The sequence below is a fragment of the Doryrhamphus excisus genome, chromosome 3 (assembly GCF_030265055.1).
Source record: "Doryrhamphus excisus isolate RoL2022-K1 chromosome 3, RoL_Dexc_1.0, whole genome shotgun sequence".
NCBI classification, from domain to species: Eukaryota; Metazoa; Chordata; class Actinopteri; order Syngnathiformes; family Syngnathidae; genus Doryrhamphus; species Doryrhamphus excisus.
Genome location: NC_080468.1, coordinates 14,182,702 through 14,207,008, shown reverse-complemented (window position 1 = coordinate 14,207,008; position 24,307 = coordinate 14,182,702). Strand labels below are relative to the sequence as shown.

Genomic DNA, 24,307 nt, shown 5'->3' with positions numbered 1-24,307 from the left:
GCTTTGGTTTGTGCCCCCCCATCCCCCCGTCCCCCCACACTTCCAGTTTCATATTCATCTACTCGCACATAAAAGATGCCTTCACTGCAGCGATCAATACTTCATTCAGGTGATGCGGGCATGATAGCAAAGTAATGTGGGGGGTGTGAAAGTGACTCTTTTATTGGGGGTCTCTTACCAGAATCCGGTCTTCTGATTTACCGCTCCTGGCGTCCTGTTTGATGGCTCGCACAAACTTAATGGCCTGCTTGTCCAGCACCTTCCTGATGCTCTCTGGGGGATGGAGGGAAAGCAGAGACAGATGCGTCAAAACAGCTCACGATGGCTAACATTAAAAAAAGACGTTCAAAAGAGGAGATGATGAATCGAAGCGTTGCCTTAAAACCGAGGTACGTTCATACCGAAGTGTGATTATGACGTATAGTCAATACGTTAGGTCTTCATCTCTTATCCAGACATCTTCTGTGATGTACACACAACACAAATATGCAAATATGGTCCGACCGTTTCCTTAAGCTATCTTAATGCAACATACTCTTCACCATATCTATGAAGCATTACAGTGGTAATGGTTTTATTTCATTTGAACATGCATCAGATTACAATTGAATGCATCACATAATCAGTTCACAGTTCCACATGTCCAAAAGGAGTAGGAAGAAGCAACGCTTATTAAATCCTACCCCTCCACCTGGTACTTTTACAATCAGTACCTGTTACATTTGTTCACTTCCTGCTTTCCTAATATAATTTAAGTTATTTTTATTTAATAAAAAAAATGTTTTTCATTTTTTTCGTAATTAATTTTTTAATTTTTTTATGGTTTTATTTCATTTGAACATGCATCAGATTACAATTGAATGCATCCCATAATCAGTTCACAGTTCCACATGTCCAAAAGGAGTAGGAAGAAGCAAAGCTTATTAAATCCTACCCCTCCATCTGGTACTTTTACAATCAGTAACTGTTACATTTGTTCACTTCCTGCTTTCCGTAATACAGTTTAAGGTTTTTTTGGTTTTTTTTTTTTAATTTAGTAATTTTTTGTCCCATACCGAAGTACAAGGTGATATGAGCATCCAATGACATAATGGGTACCATAGTAAGTGTCAATATAGTGATATATATAGCACATCATGACTGGTTCAAGACTCTTCATCCTTGTATTTAGCAAACATCAACTGCTTGTATTGTTTCTTGAATTGGCTCATCGTTGTGCATTGTTTGAGTTCCTTACTCAATCCATTCCATAGTTTGATTCCACATACTGAAATGCTATGGCTTTTTAACGTAGTCCTAGCATATAAGTGTTTTATTTAAATGTAGTTCTTCCCTGAGATCATATTTCTCCTCTCTTGTAGAGAAGTATTGGATGACATTTTTAGCTAATTGGTTATTTTTAGCCTTATGCATTATTTTAGCTGTTTGAAGATGAACTATATCAGCAAGTTGAAGTATTTGTGATTTTAGAAATAAGGAGTTAGTTATTCCAATACAATGTGTTTGGCATCTGTCAGTCTATTTTGTTCCCTATTGGATGGGAACATGCTGAACAACCAGAAAGAAAAGGGTATTAATAATAATGATGATAATGTTGTGCAGAGAGGATTTATGCCGAGATAAAATTCAGCAAAAAGGCTTAAAGTTGGCGCTGATGAATGAATGCTGCCTCACTTAACTTTATTGAAATTTGAATTGGCCTTTTTCTTGTGGCGAGATGGCATCTGGCTTCAGCCTTACATGACACAACATTAACATCCCTTCTGACTCCGATCGGCACATTGAATTAGCAAATGACTATAGCAGATGGGGGGGGGGGGGCACAATTGAATCAACAAGTCAACAAATTAACGTAAAAGTCATTTACGTTACATTAAAATAAGTTAGCATTGTGTCATTTGATGGGCAGGAGCAAATCCACCGAGACGCCTCCGTTATAGAAAAGCAGAATAAAAAGCACCATGGTGGAGATTGAATGTAAAAAAAAATAATAAAAAATTCTCCACTCATTCAATGTGGAAGTGGTACATTTTTGGCTCCATTCTAAACATTTTCTGATCTTTATAATATGTACATTGGAGAGGCTAACTAACTAGCTTTCTATGCTAGTGACGGCCATCTGTTATGTCCCTGCAGTGATACCATAGCCTGTGGAAGGTGGTGTAAAAGAATAACGGGAGTGTGAAAGTAGCTATTGGTGTTATTTCGTGCCTACAGGGCTCTAATAATGTTGAAACCTGTATTTAGAAATTTATGGACAGATTTTGTCCAAAATATTGACTTTATTAACATTGAAGGGCACTTTTGTAACCCTTAACCGCAATAATCCATAGTTACTTGTTTGTGGTTAGCACTTAGCCGCTGCTACCGACATGGAATAGTAGTTAAAAAATATTTAAAATTTCAAAAAAATTAATCACTTCGACGCAGAGCTGAAACAAATTATTAATCAATCATTAATTGACTATCCAATTAATTAATCTAATATTTTGGTATTTCAGCCTCTCAAATGTGAATATTTTTTACTTTCCTCATTATCAAACAGTGATCAATTTTTTTTCTGATATGTTGCAAACCACTTGATTGATTTTGTCTTCATGGTGCCAAACCAATTCTTGATTAATTGAAACAGAATCGACGCACCATGGTGGAGCTTGAATGTTAAAAAAAAAAATCTCCTCTCATTCCATGTGGAAGTGGTAAATTTTTGGCTCCATTCTAGATCTTTTTTTCTGATATGTTGCAAACCACTTGATTGATTTTGTCTTCATGGGGCCAAACCGATTCCTCCATTAATCGAAGCAGAATCGACGCACCATGGCGGAGCTTGAATATTAAAAAAAACAAAAAAAATCTCGTCTCATTCCATGTGGAAGTGGTAAATTTTTTGCTGCATTCTAAACACGTAAAAGTCATTTACGTTACATTAAAATAAGTTAGCATTGCGTCATTTGATGGGCAGGAGCAAATCCACCATTGATTTTGTCTTCATGGGGCCAAACAGATTCCTCGATTAATCGAAGCAGAATCGACGCACCATGGCGGAGCTTGAATGTAAAAAAAAAAAAAAAAATTCTCCTCTCATTCCATGTGGAAGTGGTAAAATTTTGGCTCCATTCTAGATCATTTTTTTTCCTGATATGTTGCAAACCACTTGATTGATTTTGTCTTCATGTCAACAAAAGAAAAAGAGGTCGCTCGTTGCAGCCCTGCACCAGTAATTCATTATTCATTTTCCTCATAGACGATGAAGGAAACACAGTTTGATGCCCATTACCAATGTTTGTGGCCGTTTTCAAAATCGATCCATTATCATATGACGGTATATATGGGACAACCCGCTGTTTTGTCAACTGTGAAGAACGCATTTGGCAGTGAATCAATACCAAGGAACACTGAGGCTTTTATGGAAGACCATGAAGGTCCCCACGGGTTGAAGAATTTAGGACACAGTATTTGCATTTTTTTTTTAAATTTGTAAAACTAAGCGCTGATGCTGCAGCTCTTATTTAAATTGGGCGACATGGGGATGGATTAGCGGTGCCACGCAAGGGTTGAAGTAGTCAAAGAAACGATAAAGACCTTCAACACGCACACAGAACCTCTAATAGGAGGATTCATATTGCAACTATTTTTAGCCTCGGAACAGAAAGAAATGAAGTACACAGAACTGAAACGGACACTTTTCATGTTCAATTTCCATGTCCTTCGCAAAACAAGCTAGCAACAAACACATAAGCTCTTCAAGATGCTCCCCCGTCTACATTTCCAGCAGAGGCCACGCTCGCTGTAAATGTTCTCAAGGGGCCCGCTAATGGAAAGCCTGCTTTGTCATGATGGATTTCCGTACTCTCTCTCTCTCTCCACATCGGGGTTGGGATTAAAATCGATTGACCGAAAAAAAAAAAAAAAATCGATTGACCGATGTTAATAATTTGGTTGATTGTGTGCAATTGATTGTTCATCCATCATGTCAGAAATTGAGGTAAAATTGGGTGCAGTACTTGGCTGCAACCAGCAGAGGCGCTGTTGAGTTAGCTTCGACTTGTGTGTGTGTGGCCTGAAGAAGAACATGTCAGCTAAAAATGTGATTTTTACCTTTTTTTTTTTTAATGTAAATTACCAATAGTATCAGCCTTCTCGATGTCTTTTTACGCTTAAAAAAAAAACTTTCCCGGGAAAAAGAGTCGACAGCTGATATTTTCTTGATTGAAATACAACACAATAATTTGGATAATCTCGGATCAAAATTTCATGAAGCCCTAACATCAGCTATGGCAAGTTAACACAACGTCCAACACAGTAACGGAAACAGGAGTTCAGAACCTTCTTCGTAATGCAATTCTCCCATTCCATTGCATTTCTTCGGGTACTCCGGTTTCCTCCCACATTCCAAAAACATGCTAGGTTAATTAGCGAGTCCAAATTGTCCATAGGTATGAATGTGAGTGTGAATGGTTGTTTGTCTATATGTGCCCTGTGATTGGCTGGCCACCAGTCCAGGGTGTACCCCACCTAACGCCTGAAGACAGCTGGGATAGGCTCCAGCACCCCCACACAATCTATACAAGCGATAGAAAATGAATGAATGAATAAATGATTGTGGCTTACGACTGGTAAAAAAAATCAGCATCTCATAATATTGGAAAAATTGAAAAAAATTATATAATGTATAATATATATTATATAATATATTGTCTGCATGGTCCACATTCTGCCCAGCAAGTGGACTGCCAAAACTTCCCTAAACCTCGCGTGTGCATATTCCCATTAATTCAGGTCATTGTATTCTCAGTGCAATCAATTGATCGCAACTGAACTGTTCAGGCTGTCTCAGCTGAGCAGATTCAAAAACAATGCAGGACATACACCAGTCAGACTAGATAGGACAGCTTGAGAGCTCGGTGCAAGACCCAATCTAAATCCTGGAATTGCTGAATTGAACTCATTCATTCATTCATTTTCTAACGCTTATCCTCCTATCCCAGCTGTCCTCGGCCGAGAAACGGCGTACACCCTGCACTGGTGGCCAGCCAATCACAGGGCACATATAGACAAACAACCATTCACACTCACATTCATACCTATGGACAATTTGGAGTCGCCAATTAACCTAGCATGTTTTTGGAATGTGGGAGAAAAGATGCAAACTCCACACAGAGACGGCCGAGGGTGGAATTGAACTCAAGTCTCCTAGCTGTGAGGCCTGTGCACTAATCACTCGTCCACCACGCAGCCCTTTTCAAGTTATTTTGAACACAAACAAAACATAAAGACATGTAGAAATCTAGCAGGTATTCTCAACTAGTGGGTCGGGACCCAGAAGTGGGTCGTGGAGAATAAGTCAAACATGAATTAATTCATTTTCTACCGATTATCCTCACAAGAGGCGGGGTACACCCTGGACTGGTGGCCAGCCAATCACAGGGCACATATAGACAAACAACCATTCACACTCACATTCATACCTATGGACAATTTGGAGTCGCTAATTAACCTAGCATGTTTTTTGGAATGTGGGAGGAAACCGGAGTACCAGGAAAAAACCCACGCATGCACAGGGAGAACATGCAAACTCCACACAGAGATGGCGGAGGGTGGAATTGAACCTTGGTCTCCTAGCTGCGCGCTAACCACTCGTCCACCGTGCAGCTGATAATGTGTATCCATGCCATGTATTCTAAAAGACATCCCTCTATTGCGCTCCTGATTGATCTCACACATGAAACAAGGAAAAGGGGGGGCAAGCAAGGTGGTGGATTATGGATCAACTAAAGACGGAAGAGTTATAAACGCCAAGCTTGGATCCCCACAGGGATGAAGGGCGGACAACTGGGATGGGATGGGTCAGTGCCCCCTTTGCTTCCACTTTACTTCCACTTTAATTCCCTCTCATATCCAAAACAGCATTTTTTGGCACGTCCGCAGACCTGCTCGCTCATCCAAGCTCCCTCCCTATTGGCTGAGGTGTGGCAGGTGTGTTCATGACTTAATGCAGCATGGCCAGACAGAAGGGGATGACCGGGATGAGCTGGTTAACAGCAGGATTAAAGTACCGTCACGATAATTAGCAGTGAGAGACATGGCGTGTGCAGAAAGAAACGAAAAGTCTCACACAGATCAGTCTGAGACATATTATTCAAGCAACAAGATATATCTTACTCGATTATGAAATCGATATAAGATTACAACCTTCACAGCTTCGGCAGCCATTAACTCCGCTTTTGCCTCAGGGGGCATTTACTGCGCTTGCTAGCGGCGATAACTCATTCGGAGGTTAAACATCCCACGTAAAGAGTGTGTGTGTGGGGGGGTGGAAAAAGGAAACTCACCTGTGATTTCCCTGCTGACGCTGGCAAAAGCCAAGGCTGTGGTCTCCTTGGAGGCCATGGCGCACTCGGAAACCTCCGAAAGGCTGTACTCCACGACTGGCCCGAAAATGTCCCAAATGTCCTCGAACGCGTCTCCAGGCTTTCACTTCCTCCTTTTCGGGCACCGGGAGCTGTGAATGGAAGGGATGCTGTGGTGCGCACTGGTGGAAAGGCTTGGAAGGGAACACTTGTATGAGAGGAGAGAGAGAGAAATAGAGAGAGAGAGAGAGAGAGAGAGAGAGAGAGAGAGAGAGAGAGAGAGAGAGAGGAGGGGGTGGACGGACTAACAGAGAGAAAGAAAGACAGGAAGCAATCAGCGTGGATTTATGCATCACTCGCTTCCAAACACCTCATTATATCAGCTAACTTTAACACGCATTGATTAAAGTGTATTTTATATCATTTTTATTAATAATTTGATAGAAGATGAAAAGCTCTCACCTTAATTCTTGATATTTGAATCCAAATAGTATTTTCATCAAGAAACTATGACAATATATGTCATTGTAATTGTTTGAGCAGCATAACTCAACAAACTCGACAACTATTGGCTGACATTTGAATGGGTGGGACTTATGTCCACCTTTACTTCCTGTTTACTTTTATTTAAGCACACCTGTGTCCTATTAGTAACTAGTAGTCAGCGGAGCAGCTGATTTAATCATTTGGGGCTAATTGGTTCCTGTCTGCACGGAGCTGCAGTGTGTGGTTAGTGTGCAGACCTAGCAGCTAGGAGACCCGGGTTCAATTCCACCCTCGGCCATCTCTGTGTGGAGTTTCTCATGTTCTCCCAGTGCATACGTGGGTTTTCTCCGGGTACTCCGGTTTCCTCCCACATTCCAAAAACATGCTAGGTTGTTCTGAGTTACATACATGGTGTTGGAATCACACTACTGTTGATGTGTTTAGGTCCGAATAAAGTTTTTTTCAAAAAGCGTCAGACTCTATGTGGCTGTGGAAGAGATTGGAAACCTTTAGAAATGGTGGAAGTCAGCAAGTCCGAAAAAGTTTGGGAAGTTGCGGAGTGTATGGAAAATGTGGTAACATTTCAGTCAGTGGTATGATGGACTACAAATATGACCCCCCTATAAAAAACCTGCCCGGATTATGACTCACTTCCTGCCATGGTCACATGACGTTGAACCGAAAGCATCTTCATTCTGTTTAGTCAACATTGTCCACTGCCTTTTAATCATGTCTGATAACACATCATAAATCTCAATGGGTAATGGGTATGATTAATCCATTACTGGTAATTAATTCAGTTTTTTTTTGTATTTGGGATGTAATTAATCTTTTGCCTTGAAATATTGTTGGTCAAGTGAATCTCAGAGTGCATTTCATTGAAGGCCAATTAGCTTGCTACCCAAACCGGCTGCCAAAGTCATCAAAAGTAACTTTTAAAAGTGCTATCTTAAGAGTTTGCAGCAAAAACTGAAATCTAAGCAAGATTAAGTATCTGAAATCAAAGAAAAAAACTACTGTAATATATTTTTCATGACCAGTATATATATATATATATATATATATATTTATTATTGGCCACTTTCTATGATGGATATGATGATATGAGTTCATTCATTCATTCATTTTCTGCCGCTTTCCCTCACGAGGGTCACGGGGGGCGCTGGAGCCTATCCCAGCTGTCTTTGGGCGAGAGGCGGGGTACACCCTGGACTGGTGGCCAGCCAATCACAGGGCACATGTAGACAAACAACCATTCACACTCACATTCATACCTATGGACAATTTGGAGTCGCTAATTAACCTAGCATGTTTTGGGAATGTGGGAGGAAACTGGAGTACCCGGAGAAAATCCACGCACGCACATGGAGAACATGCAAACTCCAATGGTGGAATTGAACTCAGCTCTCCTAGCGAGCAACCCCCCATTTACTTTATTAGTCAAAATCATGGCTTGAGGAAAACATTTAGCCTTAGCCTGTAAGCTTCTAGCGTTAGCCTGACAGCCAAGCTACAGGCTACATTGTCATCGAAACGTCTTCTTTTGTCTACGTCTTTTCAGTTCAATCAACTAATTTGGGTGTTAAGTTGCTATGTGATGAATTTAGTGCTGTTGGTAGTGACAACATCATAACTGTCACTGTACACTGGTATATTTGCACATTTACACATTTGCCACCTAGACCTCACAACTAGGAGACCCGAGTTCAATTCCACCCTCGGCCATCTCTGTGTGGAGTTTGCATGTTCTCCCCGTGCATGCGTGGGTTTTCTCCGGGTACTCCGGTTTCCTCCCACATTCCAAAAACATGCTAGGTTAATTAGCGACTCCAAATTGTCCATAGGTATGAATGTGAGTGTGAATGGTTGTTTGTCTATATGTGCCCTGTGATTGGCTGGCCACCAGTCCAGGGTGGACCCCGCCTCTCACCCGAGGACAGCCGGGATAGGCTCCAGCACCCCCGCGACCCTCGTGAGGAAAAGCGGTAGAAAATGAATGAATGAATGAATGAAATTATTGGGTAAACTAAAATATCGAACATATATGCACTACAATGCAAAAAGCCATAGAAGCACCAAAAGTTCAAATTTCTCCTGACGGCAACATTTCCAGCAATTCATTAATTCAGTGTCAAAATATTCCCTTTAAAGTCAAATATTTCCAGATATCATATCATTCAATGTGTTTTTTGTTTTAAGGTTTTACTGAGTCCGTACAAGAAACGGTTATGCTTTTGAGGAACATGTTTTCCAGGAGCTTTGAAACCGAGCAACAAATCGAAGGGATTCGTTCAGTGCTTTTCTGCTTAAAAATTCAGAGAGCACCACTCATGTCCGTGACATAATTTGGGATGAATAATTTCCAGTACAAGCTCAAAACGCATTACCCAAAGAAGTATGATTCACCCACTCATCTGAATGACTGCCACTTGTCAGTGTCATTTCTTATGCAATCCAATTCAGCTGTGTTTCATAGACCCAGTTCAACCCAAGCCTGATTTCCAAGCCGACAATGCCCTGGAATCGCTTCATTCAGTGACAAATGTTCTATTGAATAGAGGGTCCCTGTATGGACTCCATATCATTTCCAGGAATTGTCCCTTGAGGGTCCCGGAGCTATAGAACAAACATGTAGTGTGTGCTATAAGCTTGCATACATAGTTCCGCATTTGTGTTACACCAGGGGTCTCAAACACACGGCCCGCGGGCCAAATGTGGCCCGCAGGACACTACTTTGAGGCCCCTGCCTTGATATGAAAGTTTAATGTTTGATATGGATGCTGTATGGTATCATGTACCCAGAAAAAAATTATTACGTTTGATGAATGTTCATGTTAAAGGTTAAATAACTGTTAATAGTTATCCTACCTATCCGTGTGGAAGTGGTAAGTTTTTTGGCTATTTAAGTTTAAAGGAAATAACTTGAAGGCTACCGTTTAGGTCGCTAGCTCTCTAGTTTGCGAGTTAGCATGTGTCTCAAGACCCTGCAGTTGCGCAATATGTTGTAAATAAAGAGAGTATAAATGTGACTATAGTCGTGTTTTGTCATGTCTACAGGGCTAGGAGAGCTGAGTTCAATTCCACCATTGGAGTTTGCATGTTCTCCATGTGCATGCGTGGGTTTTCTCCGGGTACTCCGGTTTCCTCCCACATTCCAAAAACATGCTAGGTCAGGGGTCTCAAACACGCGGCCCGCGGGCCAAATGTGGCCCGCAGGACACTAGTTTGAGGCCCCCGCCTTGATATGAAAGTTTAATGTTAGTGCGGCCCCGCGCAAGTTTGATATGAATGCTGTATGGTATCATGTACCCAGAAAAAAATATTACGTTTGATTAATGTTCATGTTAAAGGTTAAATAACTGTTAATAGTTATCCTCCCTATCTGTGTGGAAGTGGTAAGTTTTTTGGCTGTTTAAGTTTAAAGGAAATAACTTGAAGTCTACCATTTAGGTCGCTAGCTCTCTAGTTTGCGAGTTAGCATGTGTCTCAAGACCCTGCAGTTGCGCAATATGTTGTAAATAAAAAGAGTATAAACGTGACTATAGTCGTGTTTTGTCATGTCTACAGGGCTCTAATAATGCTTTGTTCATTTTAATCTGAAAAAAATAATTTGTCTACCCACCAACTATATGTGGTTTCTTAAGTTTTTATTATTTGCCGTTTTATTATTATTATTATTATTATATTTATTTATTTATTACTGATTGATTGATTTTCTTTATTCTTGACTTATTTATTTTTCATCTTATTTTGTGCAGAAAAATAAAAAATAAGATATCAGAAGCACTGAAAAAGTTTGTATATTTTTCTGTTTTGAATAAATTTTTTTTTTTGAAAACCTGATGCGGCCCAGCCTTGCCCAGACGCTAGCTCCAGTGAGTTTGAGACCCCTGTGTTAGACACTTTTGTGTCTGAGTCTCACTGATACTTTACACTGACGAAAAAAAAACGACCCAGTAGGGGGGCATTATACTGGCGAAAGCAGGGCTTGGGGTATTAAGGGGTGAGAAGATGTATATAGTCTAGGGGAGCTGTATAGCCATGTCCAGGTTCCATGGGGTTAAAAACTTCAGCGCTGTTCAAAGATGCACTTGAAAGGATGGAGCATTATTTATTCATCAGTGCAGCCTTTCATAGATGGGAACTGAGATACTCAATAGGCCCTCAATTACGTGTCTGTCTGCATGCTGTATGTGAATGAACATTTTTTTCTGTGAAATGAAGATGGGGAAGAATGTTTTCACTGAATTGCTGCTTCTCACGAAGACATTTTGAGGAAGCATGCAAAGGTCTTACAGAAAACGGACACATTATAACCGCTGTCGTTGGTAAACAATAAACACACAGAACAATGTTTGCATAACATTAAAATAAAGCACTGTTATTGTCCATAGGCATAAACTATTTAAGAGTGTTTTCAAATACTTCCATACAGTCAAGTTCACCCTCAACTGACACATCTGATAGCAGTAGAATTAATACACACTGCCCTCTTCTGGTGAAACTGAGTTAGAACACATACAAACTTACCCTTTGGTGCAGTCAGTAGCACTAGAACACAACAAACACAAGGGTTAAATTCCATTGGGGTTAATCAAAATAGCAATACCACAATTTAAACATGCATGCTTATCTCTTTAACTGTCTAATTCTATTTATTATTGCCTTGGGTGAGTAATAACAACAATATTTACATATTTTATGGACCTTTTAGTTTTTAGGATATTGACCTCTACCAAATGGTGGAGATAAGATTCAATCATTTCCTACCGATTATCCTCACGAGGGTCACAGGGGGTGCTGGAGCCTATCCCAGCTGTCTTCTGGCGAGAGGCGGGGTACACCCTGGACTGGTAGCCAGCCAATCACAGGGCACATATAGACAAACAACCATTCACACTCACATTCATACTTATGGACAATTTGGAGTCGCTAATTAACCTAGCATGTTTTTGGAATGTGGGAGGAAACCGGAGCTGTTTGTTAACAGCTCTAACCACTTGATCACCGTGCAGCTCACTTTATCCAATCATTGGAAAAAACAGTGAGAGTCCACAACTCGGTTGTACAATTAGGTAGCTGGCATTGTAGGGCTAGTGGCGCAATGGATAACGCGTCTGACTACGGATCAGAAGATTCTAGGTTCGACTCCTGGCTAGCTCGCCATAATACTTTAAAGACCATGAAACAACATGTTTGGAAATATGAGTTTCTGGTGTTATTTCAAGATAAGAAATTACCTTGCAACTACAAATTTGACAACTCTGGAGTCAATTTTATCCTCTTTTATCGTGAAGCGATAACTGAAGGCCTTGTCATCGTTCAGTCACAAGCAGCAACCCTAGTTCGAATCTGTGTCACGTCATAGTGAGAACTCCGGAATGTTTGCTTTTAATGTTGTCTGAAAAGAATTCTCGCCAACTCAACCCAATTGGGGAGTACAGCGAAATTGTAGGGCTAGTGGCGCGATGGATAACGCGTCATTCTTGAGAGACAGCCGTGATCGTATAGTGGTTAGTACTCTGCGTTGTGGCCGCAGCAACCCCGGTTCGAATCCGGGTCACGGCAAGCTTTTTGTCTCTTCTGAAAAGAATCAACAAGCTGACTGTACTGCTAGGTAGCTGACATTGTAGGGCTAGTGGCGCAATGGATAACGCGTCTGACTACGGATCAGAAGATTCCAGGTTCAACTCCTGGCTAGCTCGCCATAATTCTTTATAGACCATGAAACAACATGTTTGGAAATATGAGTTTCTGATGTTATTTTGAGCTAAGAATTTACCTTGCAACTAAAAATTAGACAAATCTGAAAGCAATGTTGTTTGAATCCGGGTCACGGCAAGTGAAAGTGAGCAGTCCAAGTTTTTAGTGTTGGCTAAAAATAATTCACTTTCACTTCATCCAATCATTGAGCAAGAATAGTGAGAGTCAACAACCCAGTTGTACTGTTAGATTGCTGACATTGTAGGGCTAGTGGTGCAATGGATAACGCATCTGAGTACGGATCAGAAGATTCTAGGTTCGACTCCTGGCTAGATCGCCACAGCCGTGATCGTATAGTGGTTAGTACTCTGCGTTGTGGCCGCAGCAACCCCGGTTCGAATCCGGGTCACGGCAAGCTTTTTGTCTCTTCTGAAAAGAATCAACAACCTGGCTGTACTGCTAGGTAGCTGACGTTGTAGGGCTAGTGGCGCAATGGATAACGCGTCTGACTACGGATCAGAAGATTCCAGGTTCGACTCCTGGCTAGCTTGCCATAATTCTTTATAGACCATGAAACAACATGTTTGGAAATAAGAGTTTCTGATGTTATTATGAGATAAGAATTTACCTTGCGACTAAAAATTTGACAAATCTGAAAGCAACATTGTTTCTGACAATGGATCAGAAGATTCTAGGTTCGACTCCTGGCTAGCTCGCCATAATTGTTTCTTGACATTTTGGAAATATTAGTTTGTTCACTTTCACTTTACCCAACCATTGGGAAAGAACAGTGCGAGTCAACAACCTTGCTGTACTGCGAGGTAGCCAACATTCTAGGGCTAGTGGCGCAATGGATAACGCGTCTGACTACGGATCAGAAGATTCTAGGTTCGACTCCTGGCTAGCTCGCCATAATTCTTTATAGACCATGAAACAACATGTTTGGAAATATGAGTTTCTGATGTTATTTTGAGCTAAGAATTTACCTTTCAACTAAAAATTAGAAAAATCTGAAAACAACGTTGTTCAAATCCGGGTCACGGCAAGTGGAAACTGAGCAGTGCAAGTTTTTAGTGTTGTCTAAAATAGTTCACTTTCACTTCATCCAATCATTGAGCAAGAACAGTGAGAGTCAACAACCTGGCTGTACTGTTAGAATGCAAACATTGCAGGGCTAGTGGCGCAATGGATAACGCGTCTGACTACGGATCAGACGATTCTAGGTTCGACTCCTGGCTAGCTCGCCAAAATTGTTTCATGAAGATGAAGCAACATTTTGGAAATATTAGATTGAAAGGTTCTTTCGAGCTAAAAATGACCTTGCAACTAATAATGAGACAAATCTGAAAGCCATGTTGTTCGAATCCGGGTCACGGCAAGTGGAAACTATAATAAGACAAATCTGAAAGAAACTTTATTCCAGTTTATCTTGAAGTCAGGGCTCTACATTAAAAACCAAAATGACTTGCCCATAGGGAATCCTTAAGGTGAGAACTACTTGCCCGAACTTGCCCCATGTAAAATGAAAAGACTGCCATAATGATATCATGTAATTTTTTGTGGCATCACATGAGAATCTCAAATAAATAAAATAATGAAATAAATAATACTTTACACATGGTAGTCGTAGTAAGCAGTGATATTTATAAGTTGTGCACCACAATGAAACATTATTGAATAGACACATTTGTGTACTAGTAAAGTGTTTTTAATCCAGAAAAAAAGCTCAATGGTCAAACAATAATTTGTGAAGCAAAGGTGAGAAAAATACACAGAGAAATGAAACCGCTAGGTTTTGTAGCTTGTGCAAAATCAGCACTTGGTATTGGATCTAATGGGTGGTGTTTCATTGTGACCACTTCAAATTGTCACAGCAATGTGATTCACTCACCTGTGCCATCCTTTGATTTGCTGCCGCTAATAAAATACTTGTTTAGGAGGCACTGGTTCATCACTTTTTGCTGTTTCCTTCAGAATTAGACGATGTTGGCAGCGCCGCCATGACGGATGTTTTCGTAGTCAAACAATCGCTGATTGGTTGATCGCGAACAACGGGCGTGGGTAAAACGCGGACTGTGGATTACGGACCGCGGTCTAAATAAACGATTCTGATTGGTCCATTTCAAGATTTGCAAGGATTGCTTTGCAAATTACCACCGGAATTACTCAGTCCGTGTTTTACCAACACCCAACAAGAACCGCTTTAAAAAAAAACTCTTGGCAGTATGGCATTCCAAAGTGCACTTGCCCGACGGGAATATCGCTGATTGGATTTACTTGCCCGAATTTTGTTTTAACTTGCCCCGGGCCATCGGTACATCGTTATTGTCGAGCCCTGTGAAGTGATAACTGGGGGTCGTATTTTCTATCGTTCACTCACAAGAGACAGCCGTGATCGTATAGTGGTTAGTACTCTGTGTTGTGGCCGCAGCAACCCCGGTTCGAATTCGGGTGACGGCAAGCTTTTTGTCTTTTCTGAAAAGAATCACCAAACTGGCTGTACTGCTAGGTAGCTGACATTTACCTTGCGACTAAAAATTTGACAAATCTAAAAGCAACATTGTTTCTGACTACGAATCAGAAGATTCCAGGTTCGACTCCTGGCTAGCTCGCCATAATTCTTTATAGACCATGAAACAACATGTTTGGAAATATGAGTTTCTGATGTTATTTTGAGCTAAGAATTTACCTTGCAACTAAAAATGAGACAAATCTGAAAGCAATGTTGTTCGAATCCGGGTCACGGCAAGTGGAAACTATAAAATCCGAAAGCAACTTATTTCCAGTTTATCTTGAAGTGATAACTGAAGGTCGTATTTTGTATCGTTCACTCATGAGACAGCCGTGATTGTATAGTGGTTAGTCATGGCAAGCTTTTTGTTGGTTCTTTCGAGCTAAAAATGACCTTGCAACTAATAATAAGACAAATCTGAAAGCAACGTTGTTGTGGTTTAGCATGAGGTGATAACTGAAGGTCGTATTTTGTATCGTTCACTCACAAGAGACAGCCGTGATCGTATAGTGGTTAGTACTCTGCGTTGTGGCCGCAGCAACCCCGGTTCGAATCCGGGTCACGGCAAGTGGAAACTGAGCAGTGCAACTTTTTAGTGTTGTCTCAAAAGAATTCACTTTCACTTCATCCAATCATTGGACAAGAAAAGTGAGAGTCAACAACCAGGCTGTACTATCCTTCACTCTTAAGAGACAGCCGTGATCGTATAGTGGTTAGTACTCTGCGTTGTGGCCGCAGCAACTCCGGTTCGAATCCGGGTCACGGCAAGCTTTTTAGTGTTGTCTCAAAAGAATTCACTTTCACTGAATCAAATCACTGGGCAAGAACAATGAGAGTCCACAGCCTTGGTGGACTGCTAGGTAGCTGACATTGTAGGGCTAGTGGCGCAATGGATAACACGTCTGACTACGGATCAGAAGATTCCAGGTTCGACTCCTGGCTAGCTCGCCATAATTCTTTATAGACCATGAAACAACATATTTGGAAATAAGAGTTTCTGATCTTATTATGAGATAAGAATTTATCTTGCGACTAAAAATTTGACAAATCTGAAAGCGACATTGTTTCTGACTACGGATCAGAAGATTCTAGGTTCGACTCCTGGCTAGCTCGCCATAATTGTTTCATGAAGATGAAGCAACATTTTGGAAATATTGGATTGAAAGGTTCTTTCGAGCTAAAAATGACCTTGCAACTAATAATAAGACAAATCTGAAAGTTACGTTCTTGTGGATTATCATGAGGTGATAACTGAAGGTCGTATTTTTTATCGTTCACTCACGATAAAATATTTTAAGATATTTTGAGCTACGAATTTACCTTGCGACTAAAAATTTGACAAATCTAAAATCAACATTGTTTCTGACTACGGATCAGAAGATTCTAGGTTCGACTCCTGGCTAGCTCGCCATAATTCTTTATAGACCATGAAACAATATATTTGGAAATATGAGTTTCTGGTGTTATGTTGAGCTAAGAATTTACCTTGCAACTAAAAAATTGACAAATATAAGAGCAATGTTGTTCCAATCCGGGTCACGGCAAGTGGAAACTGAGCAGTCCAAGTTTTTAGTGTTGGCTAAAAATAATTCACTTTCACTTCATTCAATCATTGAGCAACAACAGTGACAGTCAACAATCCGGTTGTACTGTTAGATTGGTAACATTGTAGGGCTAGTGGCGCAATGGATAACGCGCCGGACTATGGATCAGAAGATTACAGGTTCGACTCCTGGCTAGCTCGCCACAGCCGTGATCGTATAGTGGTTAGTACTCTGCGTTGTGGCCGCAGCAACCCCGGTTCGAATCCGGGTCACGGCAAGCTTTTTGTCTTTTCTGAAAAGAATCAGAAAAGACAAAAAAAGCTACCTGCAGTACTGCTAGGTAGCTGTCGTTGTAGGGCTAGTGGCGCAATGGATAACGCGTCTGACTACGGATCAGAAGATTCCAGGTTCGACTCCTGGCTAGCTCGCCATAATTCTTTATAGACCATGAAACAACATGTTTGGAAATAAGAGTTTCTGATGTTATTATGAGATAAGAATTTACCTTGCGACTAAAAATTTGACAAATCTGAAAGCAACATTGTTTCTGACAATGGATCAGAAGATTCTAGGTTCGACTCCTGGCTAGCTCGCCATAATTGTTTCATGAAGATGAAGCAACATTTTGGAAATATTGGATTGAAAGGTTCTTTCGAGCTAAAAATTACCTTGCAACAAATAATAAGACAAATCTGAAAGCAACGTTGTTGTTTATCATGAGGTGATAACTGATGGTTGTATTTTCTATCCTTCGGCAAGCTTTTTGTCTTTTCTGAAAAGAATCAACAACCTGGCTGTACTGCTAGGTAGCTGATGTTGTGGGGCTAGTGGCGCAATGGATAACGCGTCTGACTACGGATCAGAAGATTCTAGGTTTGACTCCTGGCTAGCTCGCCATAATTCTTTATATACCATGAAACAACATTTTTAGAAATATGAGTTTCTGGTGTTGTTCCAAGCTAAACAGCCGTGATCGTATAGTGGTTAGTACTCTGTGTTGTGGCCGCAGCAACCCTGATTCGAATCCGGGTCACGGCAAGCTTTTTGTCTTTTCTGAAAAGAATCAACAACGTTGCAGTACTGCTAGGTAACCGACATTGTAGGGCTAGTGGCGCAATGGATAACGCGTCTGACTACGGATCAGAAGATTCCAGGTTTGACTCCTGGCTAGCTTGGCATAATTCTTTATAGACCATGAAACAACATGTTTGGAAATATGAGTTTCTGATGTTATTTTGAGCTAAGAATTTACCTTGCAACTAAAAATTAGGCAAATCTGAAAGCAACGTTGTTCGAATCCGGGTCACGGCAAGTGAAAACTATAATAAGACACATCCGAAAAGCAACTTTATTCCAGTTTATCTTGAAGTGATAACTGAAGGTCGTATTTTGTATCGTTCACTCACAAGAGACAGCCGTGATCGTATAGTGGTTAGTACTCTGCGTTGTGGCCGCAGCAACCCCGGTTCGAATCTGGGTCACGGCAAGCTTTTTGTTGTGTCTGAAAAGAATCGACAACCTGGCTGTACTGCTAGGTAGCTGACATTGTAGGGCTAGTGGCGCAATGGATAACGCGTCTGACTACGCAGCCGCAGCAACTCCGGGTCACGGCAAGCTTTTTGTCTTTTCTGAAAAGAACCAACAAACTGGCTGTACTGCGAGCTAGCTGAAATTTACTTTGTGACTAAAAATTTGACAAATCTGAAAGCAACATTGTTTCTGACTACGGATCAGAAGATTCCAGGTTCGACTCCTGGCTAGCTCGCCATAATTCTTTATAGACCATGAAACAACATGTTTGGAAATACGAGTTTCAGATGTAATTTTGAGCTAAGAATTTACCTTGCAACTAAAAATTTGAAAAATCTGAAAGCAACGTTGTTCAAATCCAGGTCACAGCAAGTGGAAACTGAGTAGTGCAGTTTTTAGTGTTGGACTACGGATCAGAAGATTCTCGGTTGGACTCCTGGCTAGCTCGCCAGAATTCTTTATAGACCATGAAACAACATGTTTGGAAATATGAGTTTCTGGTGTTGTTTCAAACTCAGCAGTCGTGATCGTATAGTGGTTAGTACTCTGCGTTGTGGCCGCAGCAACCCCGGTTCGAATCCGGGTCACGGCATAGGGAAACTCCTAAAAGTTGGTTTTTAATGTTATCTGAAAAGAATTCTCGCCAACTCAATCCGTTACGGAAGTACAGCAAAAATGTAGGGCTAGTGGCGCAATGGATAACGCGTCTGACTACGGATCAGAAGATTCTAGGTTCGACTCCTGGCTAGCTCGCCATAATTCTTTATAGACCATGAAACAACATGTTTGGAAATATGAGTTTCTGATGTAATTTTGAGCTAAGAATTTACCTTGGAACTAAACATTTGACAAATCTGAAAGCAACATTGTTTCTGATGATGGATCAGAATACAGTAAAGCCTCGTTATATCGATATTCTCAGGAGTCGGAAAAAATATCGATATAACCGGACTATCAATATATCTGATCCTGGGCCGAACTGCACTAAAAGTGGGCGGATCTTTGATATGGCATGTCATTTTCTCCTTGAGTTCATGGATTGCGTATCTAGCATGCTTTTGTACTGTAGTGAAGTGAAAAATAAACTTATGCATTAAATAAAAACGTCTTTACACTTTTTTAATGACTATTTATTTTGTAAAATTCAACCAATGCAAAGTCCTCACGCTTCAGCAGACAAAACCATAAACATTTGTTACCTGTCAGTGTGTTCAGCCCCAAACCGTGGTAAGGGGCGGCCTGACTTAAGCAGAGGAAAAGAACACGGCGAACGGCTGCTTCCAGTCAACTTTATTTTCCACACCTCTACCACCAGAGCACAGCACACACACCGATTCCCCCACTTCCTGGTTCACAGGTCGTGCTCAACCCGCCCCACATAGCTGGCCAAACACATGCCTGCAACAACCGTAAGTTTACTTTCATAATTTATCAGTAAAGCTAGTGCCAAGAATATTGAACACATCTGAAAACACTAAGTCTATTGACTGAATCTTCCCTCTAAATTATACAAATATTTACTCCTTTACTTCAAAAGATTGTTTAATACTTACCTCATATTAATTACCGTCCGTCGGTGGAAAAGCCGAAACGGTGTTAGCTGAAAATCAAACAATACACCGTTTACAGATTTCGTTAATGGTGGTATTGAAATCCTTAGCAAATATTGATTCAGCTTTAAGATGCTTTTGTATGGATATAAGCAGACCAAATTGGCTGGCTGGAGATGAAAAGGGCATCGTAGTGACCGGATTATCATAATAACCGGGTATCGTACTAACGGAACTAATTATATCATAAAAGACTAGAAATTTGCCGGGCTAGTGGCGCAATGGATAACGTGTCTGACTACGGATCAGAAGATTCTAGGTTCGACTCCTGGCTAGCTCGCCATAATTCTTTATAGACGATGAAACAACATATTTGGAAATATGAGTTTCTGATGTTATTTTGAGCTAAGAATTCATCTTGCAACTAAAAATTTGACAAATCCGAAAGCAACTTTATTCCAGTTTATCTTGAAGTGATAACTGAAGGTCGTATTTTGTATCGTTCACTCACAGGAGGCAGCCGTGATCGTATAGTGGTTAGTACTCTGCGTTGTGGCCGCAGCAACCCCGGTTCGAATCCGGGTCACGGCAAGCTTTTTGGCTCTTCTGACAAGAATCAACAACCTGGCTGTACTGCTAGGTAGCTGACATTGTAGGGCTAGTGGCGCAATGGATAACGCGTCTGACTACGGATCAGAAGATTCCAGGTTCGACTCCTGGCTAGCTCGCCATAATTCTTTATAGACCATGAAACAACATTTTTGGAAATATGAGTTTCTGGTGTTACTTCAAGCTTAGCAGCCGTGATCGTATAGTGGTTAGTACTCTGCGTTGTGGCCGCAGCAACCCTGGTTCGAATCCGGGTCACGGCATAGTGAAACTCCCAAAAGTTAGTTTTTAATGTTGTCTGAAAAGAGTTCTCGCCAACTCAATCCGTTATAGAAGTACAACAAAAATGTAGGGCTAGTGGCGCAAAGGATAACGCGTCTGACTATGGATCAGAAGATTCCAGGTTCGACTCCTGGCTAGCTCGGCATAATTCTTTATAGACCATGAAACAACATGTTCAGAAATATGAGTTTCTGATGTTATTTTGAGCTAAGAATTTACCTTGCAACTAAAAATGAGACAAATCTGAAAGCAATGTTGTTCGAATCCGGGTCACGCCAAGCTTTTTGTCTTTTCTGAAAAGAATCAACAAACTGGCTGTACTGCTAGGTAGCTGACATTTACCTTGTGACTAAAAATTTGACAAATCTGAAAGCAACATTGTTTCTGACTACGGATCAGAAGATTCTAGGTTCGACTCCTGGCTAGCTCGCCATAATTGTTTCTTGAACATTCTGGAAATATTAGTTTGTTCACTTTCACTTTACCCAACCATTGGGAAAGAACAGTGCGAGTCAACAACCTTGCTGTACTGCTAGGTAGCTGACATTGTAGGGCTAGTGGCGCAATGGATAACGCGTCTGACTACGGATCAGAAGATTCTAGGTTCGACTCCTGGCTAGCTCGCCATAATTCTTTATAGACCATGAAACAACATGTTTGGAAATACAAGTTTCTGATGTTATTTTGAGCTAAGAATTCACCTTGCAAATAAAAATTTGACAAATCTGAAAGCAACATTGTTTCTGACGATGGATCAGAAGATTGTAGGTTCGACTCCTGGCTAGCTCGCCATAATTGTTTCTTGACATTCTGGAAATATTAGTTTGTTCACTTTCACTTTATCCAACTATTCTCGCCAACGCAATCCGTTATGGAAGTGCTAGCTCTCCATAATTGTTTCTTGACATTCTGGAAATATTAGTGTTTGGAAATAAGAGTTTCTGATGTTATTTTGAGCTAAGAATTTATCTTGCAACTAAAAATTAGACAAAGCCATGTTCGAATCCGGGTCACGGCAAGCGGAAACTATAATAAGACAAATCCGAAAGCAACTTTATTCCAGTTTATATTGAAGTGATAACTGAAGGTCGTATTTTCTATTGTTTCTATCTGACTACGGATAAGAAGATTCTCGGTTCGACTCCTGGCTAGCTCGCCACAGCCGTGATCGTTTAGTGGTTAGTACTCTGCGTTGTGGCCGCAGCAACCCCGGTTCGAATCCGGGTCACAGCAAGCTTTTTGTCTTTTCTGAAAAGAATACGGTTCGACTAATGTTGTCTGAAAAGAATTCTCGCCAACTCAATCCGTTATGGAAGTACAACAAAAATGTAGGGCTAGTGGCGCAATGGATAACGCGTCTGACTACGGATCAGAAGATTCCAGGTTCGACTCCTGGCTAGCTCGCCATAATTCTTTATAGACCATGAAACAACATTTTTGGAAATCTGAGTTTCTGGTGTTATTTCAAGCTAAGCAGCCGTGATCGTATAGTGGTTAGTACTCTGCGTTGTGGCCGCAGCAACCCCGGTTCGAATCCGGGTCACGGCATAGTGAAACTCTAAAAAGTTAGTTTTTAATGTTGTCTGAAAAGAATTCTCGCCAACTCAATTCGTTATGGAAGTACAGCAAAAACGTAGGGCTAGTGGCGTAATGGATAACGCGTCTGACTACGGATCAGAAGATTCTAGGTTCAACTCCTGGCTAGCTCGCCATAATTGTTTCTTGACATTCTGGAAATATTAGTTTGTTGGGGAAGAACAGTGAACAGCAATAATTCTTTATAGACCATGAAACAACATGTTTGGAAATATGAGTTTCTGGTGTTATTTTGAGCTAAGAATTTACCTTGCAACTAAACATTTGACAAATCTGAAAGCAACGTTGTTCGAATCCGGGTCGCAGCAAGTGGAAACTATACCAGTCTAATCCGAAAGCAACTTCATTCCAGTTGATCATTTATCATTCATTCCAGCCGTGATCGTATAGTGGTTAGTACTCTGCGTTGTGGCCGCAGCAACCCCGGTTCGAATCCGGGTCACGGCAAGCTTTTTGTCTTTTCTGAAAAGAATCAACAAGCTGGCTGTACTGCTAGGTAGCTGACATTGTAGGGCTAGTGGCGCAATGGATAACGCGTCTGACTACGGATCAGAAGATTCCAGGTTCGACTCCTGGCTAGCTCGCCATAATTCTTTATAGACCATGAAACAACATTTTTGGAAATATGAGTTTCTGGTGTTACTTCAAGCTTAGCAGCCGTGATCGTATAGTGGTTAGTACTCTGTGTTGTGGCCGCAGCAACCCTGGTTGAATCCGGGTCACGGCATAGTGAAACTCCCAAAAGTTAGTTTTTAATGTTGTCTGAAAAGAGTTCTCGCCAACTCAATCCGTTATAGAAGTACAACAAAAATGTAGGGCTAGTGGCGCAAAGGATAACGCGTCTGACTACGGATCAGAAGATTCCAGGTTCGACTCCTGGCTAGCTCGGCATAATTCTTTATAGACCATGAAACAACATGTTCAGAAATATGAGTTTCTGATGTTATTTTGAGCTAAGAATTTACCTTGCAACTAAAAATGAGACAAATCTGAAAGCAATGTTGTTCGAATCCGGGTCACGCCAAGCTTTTTGTCTTTTCTGAAAAGAATCAACAAACTGGCTGTACTGCTAGGTAGCTGACATTTACCTTGTGACTAAAAATTTGACAAATCTGAAAGCAACATTGTTTCTGACTACGGATCAGAAGATTCTAGGTTCGACTCCTGGCTAGCTCGCCATAATTGTTTCTTGAACATTCTGGAAATATTAGTTTGTTCACTTTCACTTTACCCAACCATTGGGAAAGAACAGTGCGAGTCAACAACCTTGCTTTACTGCTAGGTAGCTGACATTGTAGGGCTAGTGGCGCAATGGATAACGCGTCTGACTACGGATCAGAAGATTCTAGGTTTGACTCCTGGCTAGAATTCACCTTGCAAATAAAAATTTGACAAATCTGAAAGCAACATTGTTTCTGACGATGGATCAGAAGATTGTAGGTTCGACTCCTGGCTAGCTCGCCATAATTGTTTCTTGACATTCTGGAAATATTAGTTTGTTCACTTTCACTTTATCCAACTATTCTCGCCAACGCAATCCGTTATGGAAGTGCTAGCTCTCCATAATTGTTTCTTGACATTCTGGAAATATTAGTGTTTGGAAATAAGAGTTTCTGATGTTATTTTGAGCTAAGAATTTATCTTGCAACTAAAAATTAGACAAAGCCATGTTCGAATCCGGGTCACGGCAAGCGGAAACTATAATAAGACAAATCCGAAAGCAACTTTATTCCAGTTTATATTGAAGTGATAACTGAAGGTCGTATTTTCTATCGTTTCTATCTGACTACGGATAAGAAGATTCTCGGTTCGACTCCTGGCTAGCTCGCCACAGCCGTGATCGTTTAGTGGTTAGTACTCTGCGTTGTGGCCGCAGCAACCCCGGTTCGAATCCGGGTCACAGCAAGCTTTTTGTCTTTTCTGAAAAGAATACGGTTCGACTAATGTTGTCTGAAAAGAATTCTCGCCAACTCAATCCGTTATGGAAGTACAACAAAAATGTAGGGCTAGTGGCGCAATGGATAACGCGTCTGACTACGGATCAGAAGATTCCAGGTTCGACTCCTGGCTAGCTCGCCATAATTCTTTATAGACCATGAAACAACATTTTTGGAAATCTGAGTTTCTGGTGTTATTTCAAGCTAA

The 24,307-nt window shown here is 41.0% G+C and overlaps 1 protein-coding gene and 28 non-coding genes across 34 annotated transcripts in view; 28 read left to right on the top strand and 1 right to left on the bottom strand.

Moving 5' to 3' along the window:
- Nucleotides 1-6,909, bottom strand: part of carmil3 (capping protein regulator and myosin 1 linker 3) — a 90,275-nt gene extending 83,366 nt beyond the window's left edge. For 3 of the 6 annotated variants that reach the window (XM_058065950.1, XM_058065948.1, XM_058065951.1), the window contains exons 1-3: nucleotides 6,813-6,908; nucleotides 6,333-6,654; nucleotides 179-273 (exon numbers count right to left, since the gene is read on the bottom strand). In XM_058065950.1, the coding sequence (XP_057921933.1) occupies nucleotides 179-273; nucleotides 6,333-6,390 (153 nt within the window). In that variant the 5' untranslated portion in view covers nucleotides 6,391-6,654; nucleotides 6,813-6,908. Of the gene's footprint in view, nucleotides 1-178; nucleotides 274-6,332; nucleotides 6,655-6,812 lie in introns of those variants that run through there. The other 3 variants (XM_058065949.1, XM_058065952.1, XM_058065953.1) reach the window with 3 other exon arrangements.
- A 5,017-nt stretch (nucleotides 6,910-11,926) lies between these two features.
- On the top strand, nucleotides 11,927-11,999 carry trnar-acg (transfer RNA arginine (anticodon ACG)). Its single transcript has one exon. It is a non-coding gene; the product is annotated as a tRNA-Arg (tRNA).
- Nucleotides 12,000-12,332: 333 nt separating this feature from the next.
- Nucleotides 12,333-12,404, top strand: trnah-gug (transfer RNA histidin (anticodon GUG)). Its single transcript has one exon. It is a non-coding gene; the product is annotated as a tRNA-His (tRNA).
- Nucleotides 12,405-12,468: 64 nt separating this feature from the next.
- trnar-acg (transfer RNA arginine (anticodon ACG)) lies at nucleotides 12,469-12,541 on the top strand. Its single transcript has one exon. It is a non-coding gene; the product is annotated as a tRNA-Arg (tRNA).
- Nucleotides 12,542-12,881: 340 nt separating this feature from the next.
- Nucleotides 12,882-12,953, top strand: trnah-gug (transfer RNA histidin (anticodon GUG)). Its single transcript has one exon. It is a non-coding gene; the product is annotated as a tRNA-His (tRNA).
- Nucleotides 12,954-13,017: 64 nt separating this feature from the next.
- trnar-acg (transfer RNA arginine (anticodon ACG)) lies at nucleotides 13,018-13,090 on the top strand. Its single transcript has one exon. It is a non-coding gene; the product is annotated as a tRNA-Arg (tRNA).
- Nucleotides 13,091-13,375: 285 nt separating this feature from the next.
- Nucleotides 13,376-13,448, top strand: trnar-acg (transfer RNA arginine (anticodon ACG)). Its single transcript has one exon. It is a non-coding gene; the product is annotated as a tRNA-Arg (tRNA).
- Nucleotides 13,449-13,710: 262 nt separating this feature from the next.
- On the top strand, nucleotides 13,711-13,783 carry trnar-acg (transfer RNA arginine (anticodon ACG)). The gene has a single exon. It is a non-coding gene; the product is annotated as a tRNA-Arg (tRNA).
- A 1,763-nt stretch (nucleotides 13,784-15,546) lies between these two features.
- On the top strand, nucleotides 15,547-15,618 carry trnah-gug (transfer RNA histidin (anticodon GUG)). Its single transcript has one exon. It is a non-coding gene; the product is annotated as a tRNA-His (tRNA).
- Nucleotides 15,619-15,926: 308 nt separating this feature from the next.
- On the top strand, nucleotides 15,927-15,999 carry trnar-acg (transfer RNA arginine (anticodon ACG)). Its single transcript has one exon. It is a non-coding gene; the product is annotated as a tRNA-Arg (tRNA).
- An 801-nt stretch (nucleotides 16,000-16,800) lies between these two features.
- Nucleotides 16,801-16,872, top strand: trnah-gug (transfer RNA histidin (anticodon GUG)). The gene has a single exon. It is a non-coding gene; the product is annotated as a tRNA-His (tRNA).
- Nucleotides 16,873-16,950: 78 nt separating this feature from the next.
- trnar-acg (transfer RNA arginine (anticodon ACG)) lies at nucleotides 16,951-17,023 on the top strand. Its single transcript has one exon. It is a non-coding gene; the product is annotated as a tRNA-Arg (tRNA).
- A 393-nt stretch (nucleotides 17,024-17,416) lies between these two features.
- Nucleotides 17,417-17,489, top strand: trnar-acg (transfer RNA arginine (anticodon ACG)). Its single transcript has one exon. It is a non-coding gene; the product is annotated as a tRNA-Arg (tRNA).
- Nucleotides 17,490-17,697: 208 nt separating this feature from the next.
- On the top strand, nucleotides 17,698-17,770 carry trnar-acg (transfer RNA arginine (anticodon ACG)). The gene has a single exon. It is a non-coding gene; the product is annotated as a tRNA-Arg (tRNA).
- Nucleotides 17,771-18,645: 875 nt separating this feature from the next.
- On the top strand, nucleotides 18,646-18,717 carry trnah-gug (transfer RNA histidin (anticodon GUG)). The gene has a single exon. It is a non-coding gene; the product is annotated as a tRNA-His (tRNA).
- Nucleotides 18,718-18,805: 88 nt separating this feature from the next.
- On the top strand, nucleotides 18,806-18,878 carry trnar-acg (transfer RNA arginine (anticodon ACG)). The gene has a single exon. It is a non-coding gene; the product is annotated as a tRNA-Arg (tRNA).
- Nucleotides 18,879-19,942: 1,064 nt separating this feature from the next.
- Nucleotides 19,943-20,015, top strand: trnar-acg (transfer RNA arginine (anticodon ACG)). The gene has a single exon. It is a non-coding gene; the product is annotated as a tRNA-Arg (tRNA).
- A 179-nt stretch (nucleotides 20,016-20,194) lies between these two features.
- On the top strand, nucleotides 20,195-20,266 carry trnah-gug (transfer RNA histidin (anticodon GUG)). The gene has a single exon. It is a non-coding gene; the product is annotated as a tRNA-His (tRNA).
- A 64-nt stretch (nucleotides 20,267-20,330) lies between these two features.
- Nucleotides 20,331-20,403, top strand: trnar-acg (transfer RNA arginine (anticodon ACG)). The gene has a single exon. It is a non-coding gene; the product is annotated as a tRNA-Arg (tRNA).
- Nucleotides 20,404-20,475: 72 nt separating this feature from the next.
- Nucleotides 20,476-20,547, top strand: trnah-gug (transfer RNA histidin (anticodon GUG)). Its single transcript has one exon. It is a non-coding gene; the product is annotated as a tRNA-His (tRNA).
- Nucleotides 20,548-20,635: 88 nt separating this feature from the next.
- trnah-aug (transfer RNA histidin (anticodon AUG)) lies at nucleotides 20,636-20,708 on the top strand. The gene has a single exon. It is a non-coding gene; the product is annotated as a tRNA-His (tRNA).
- Nucleotides 20,709-21,117: 409 nt separating this feature from the next.
- On the top strand, nucleotides 21,118-21,190 carry trnar-acg (transfer RNA arginine (anticodon ACG)). Its single transcript has one exon. It is a non-coding gene; the product is annotated as a tRNA-Arg (tRNA).
- A 707-nt stretch (nucleotides 21,191-21,897) lies between these two features.
- On the top strand, nucleotides 21,898-21,970 carry trnar-acg (transfer RNA arginine (anticodon ACG)). The gene has a single exon. It is a non-coding gene; the product is annotated as a tRNA-Arg (tRNA).
- A 72-nt stretch (nucleotides 21,971-22,042) lies between these two features.
- On the top strand, nucleotides 22,043-22,114 carry trnah-gug (transfer RNA histidin (anticodon GUG)). Its single transcript has one exon. It is a non-coding gene; the product is annotated as a tRNA-His (tRNA).
- An 88-nt stretch (nucleotides 22,115-22,202) lies between these two features.
- Nucleotides 22,203-22,275, top strand: trnar-acg (transfer RNA arginine (anticodon ACG)). Its single transcript has one exon. It is a non-coding gene; the product is annotated as a tRNA-Arg (tRNA).
- A 262-nt stretch (nucleotides 22,276-22,537) lies between these two features.
- trnah-gug (transfer RNA histidin (anticodon GUG)) lies at nucleotides 22,538-22,609 on the top strand. Its single transcript has one exon. It is a non-coding gene; the product is annotated as a tRNA-His (tRNA).
- A 64-nt stretch (nucleotides 22,610-22,673) lies between these two features.
- Nucleotides 22,674-22,746, top strand: trnar-acg (transfer RNA arginine (anticodon ACG)). Its single transcript has one exon. It is a non-coding gene; the product is annotated as a tRNA-Arg (tRNA).
- A 231-nt stretch (nucleotides 22,747-22,977) lies between these two features.
- trnar-acg (transfer RNA arginine (anticodon ACG)) lies at nucleotides 22,978-23,050 on the top strand. Its single transcript has one exon. It is a non-coding gene; the product is annotated as a tRNA-Arg (tRNA).
- Nucleotides 23,051-24,165: 1,115 nt separating this feature from the next.
- On the top strand, nucleotides 24,166-24,238 carry trnar-acg (transfer RNA arginine (anticodon ACG)). The gene has a single exon. It is a non-coding gene; the product is annotated as a tRNA-Arg (tRNA).
- Nucleotides 24,239-24,307: the final 69 nt, after the last annotated feature.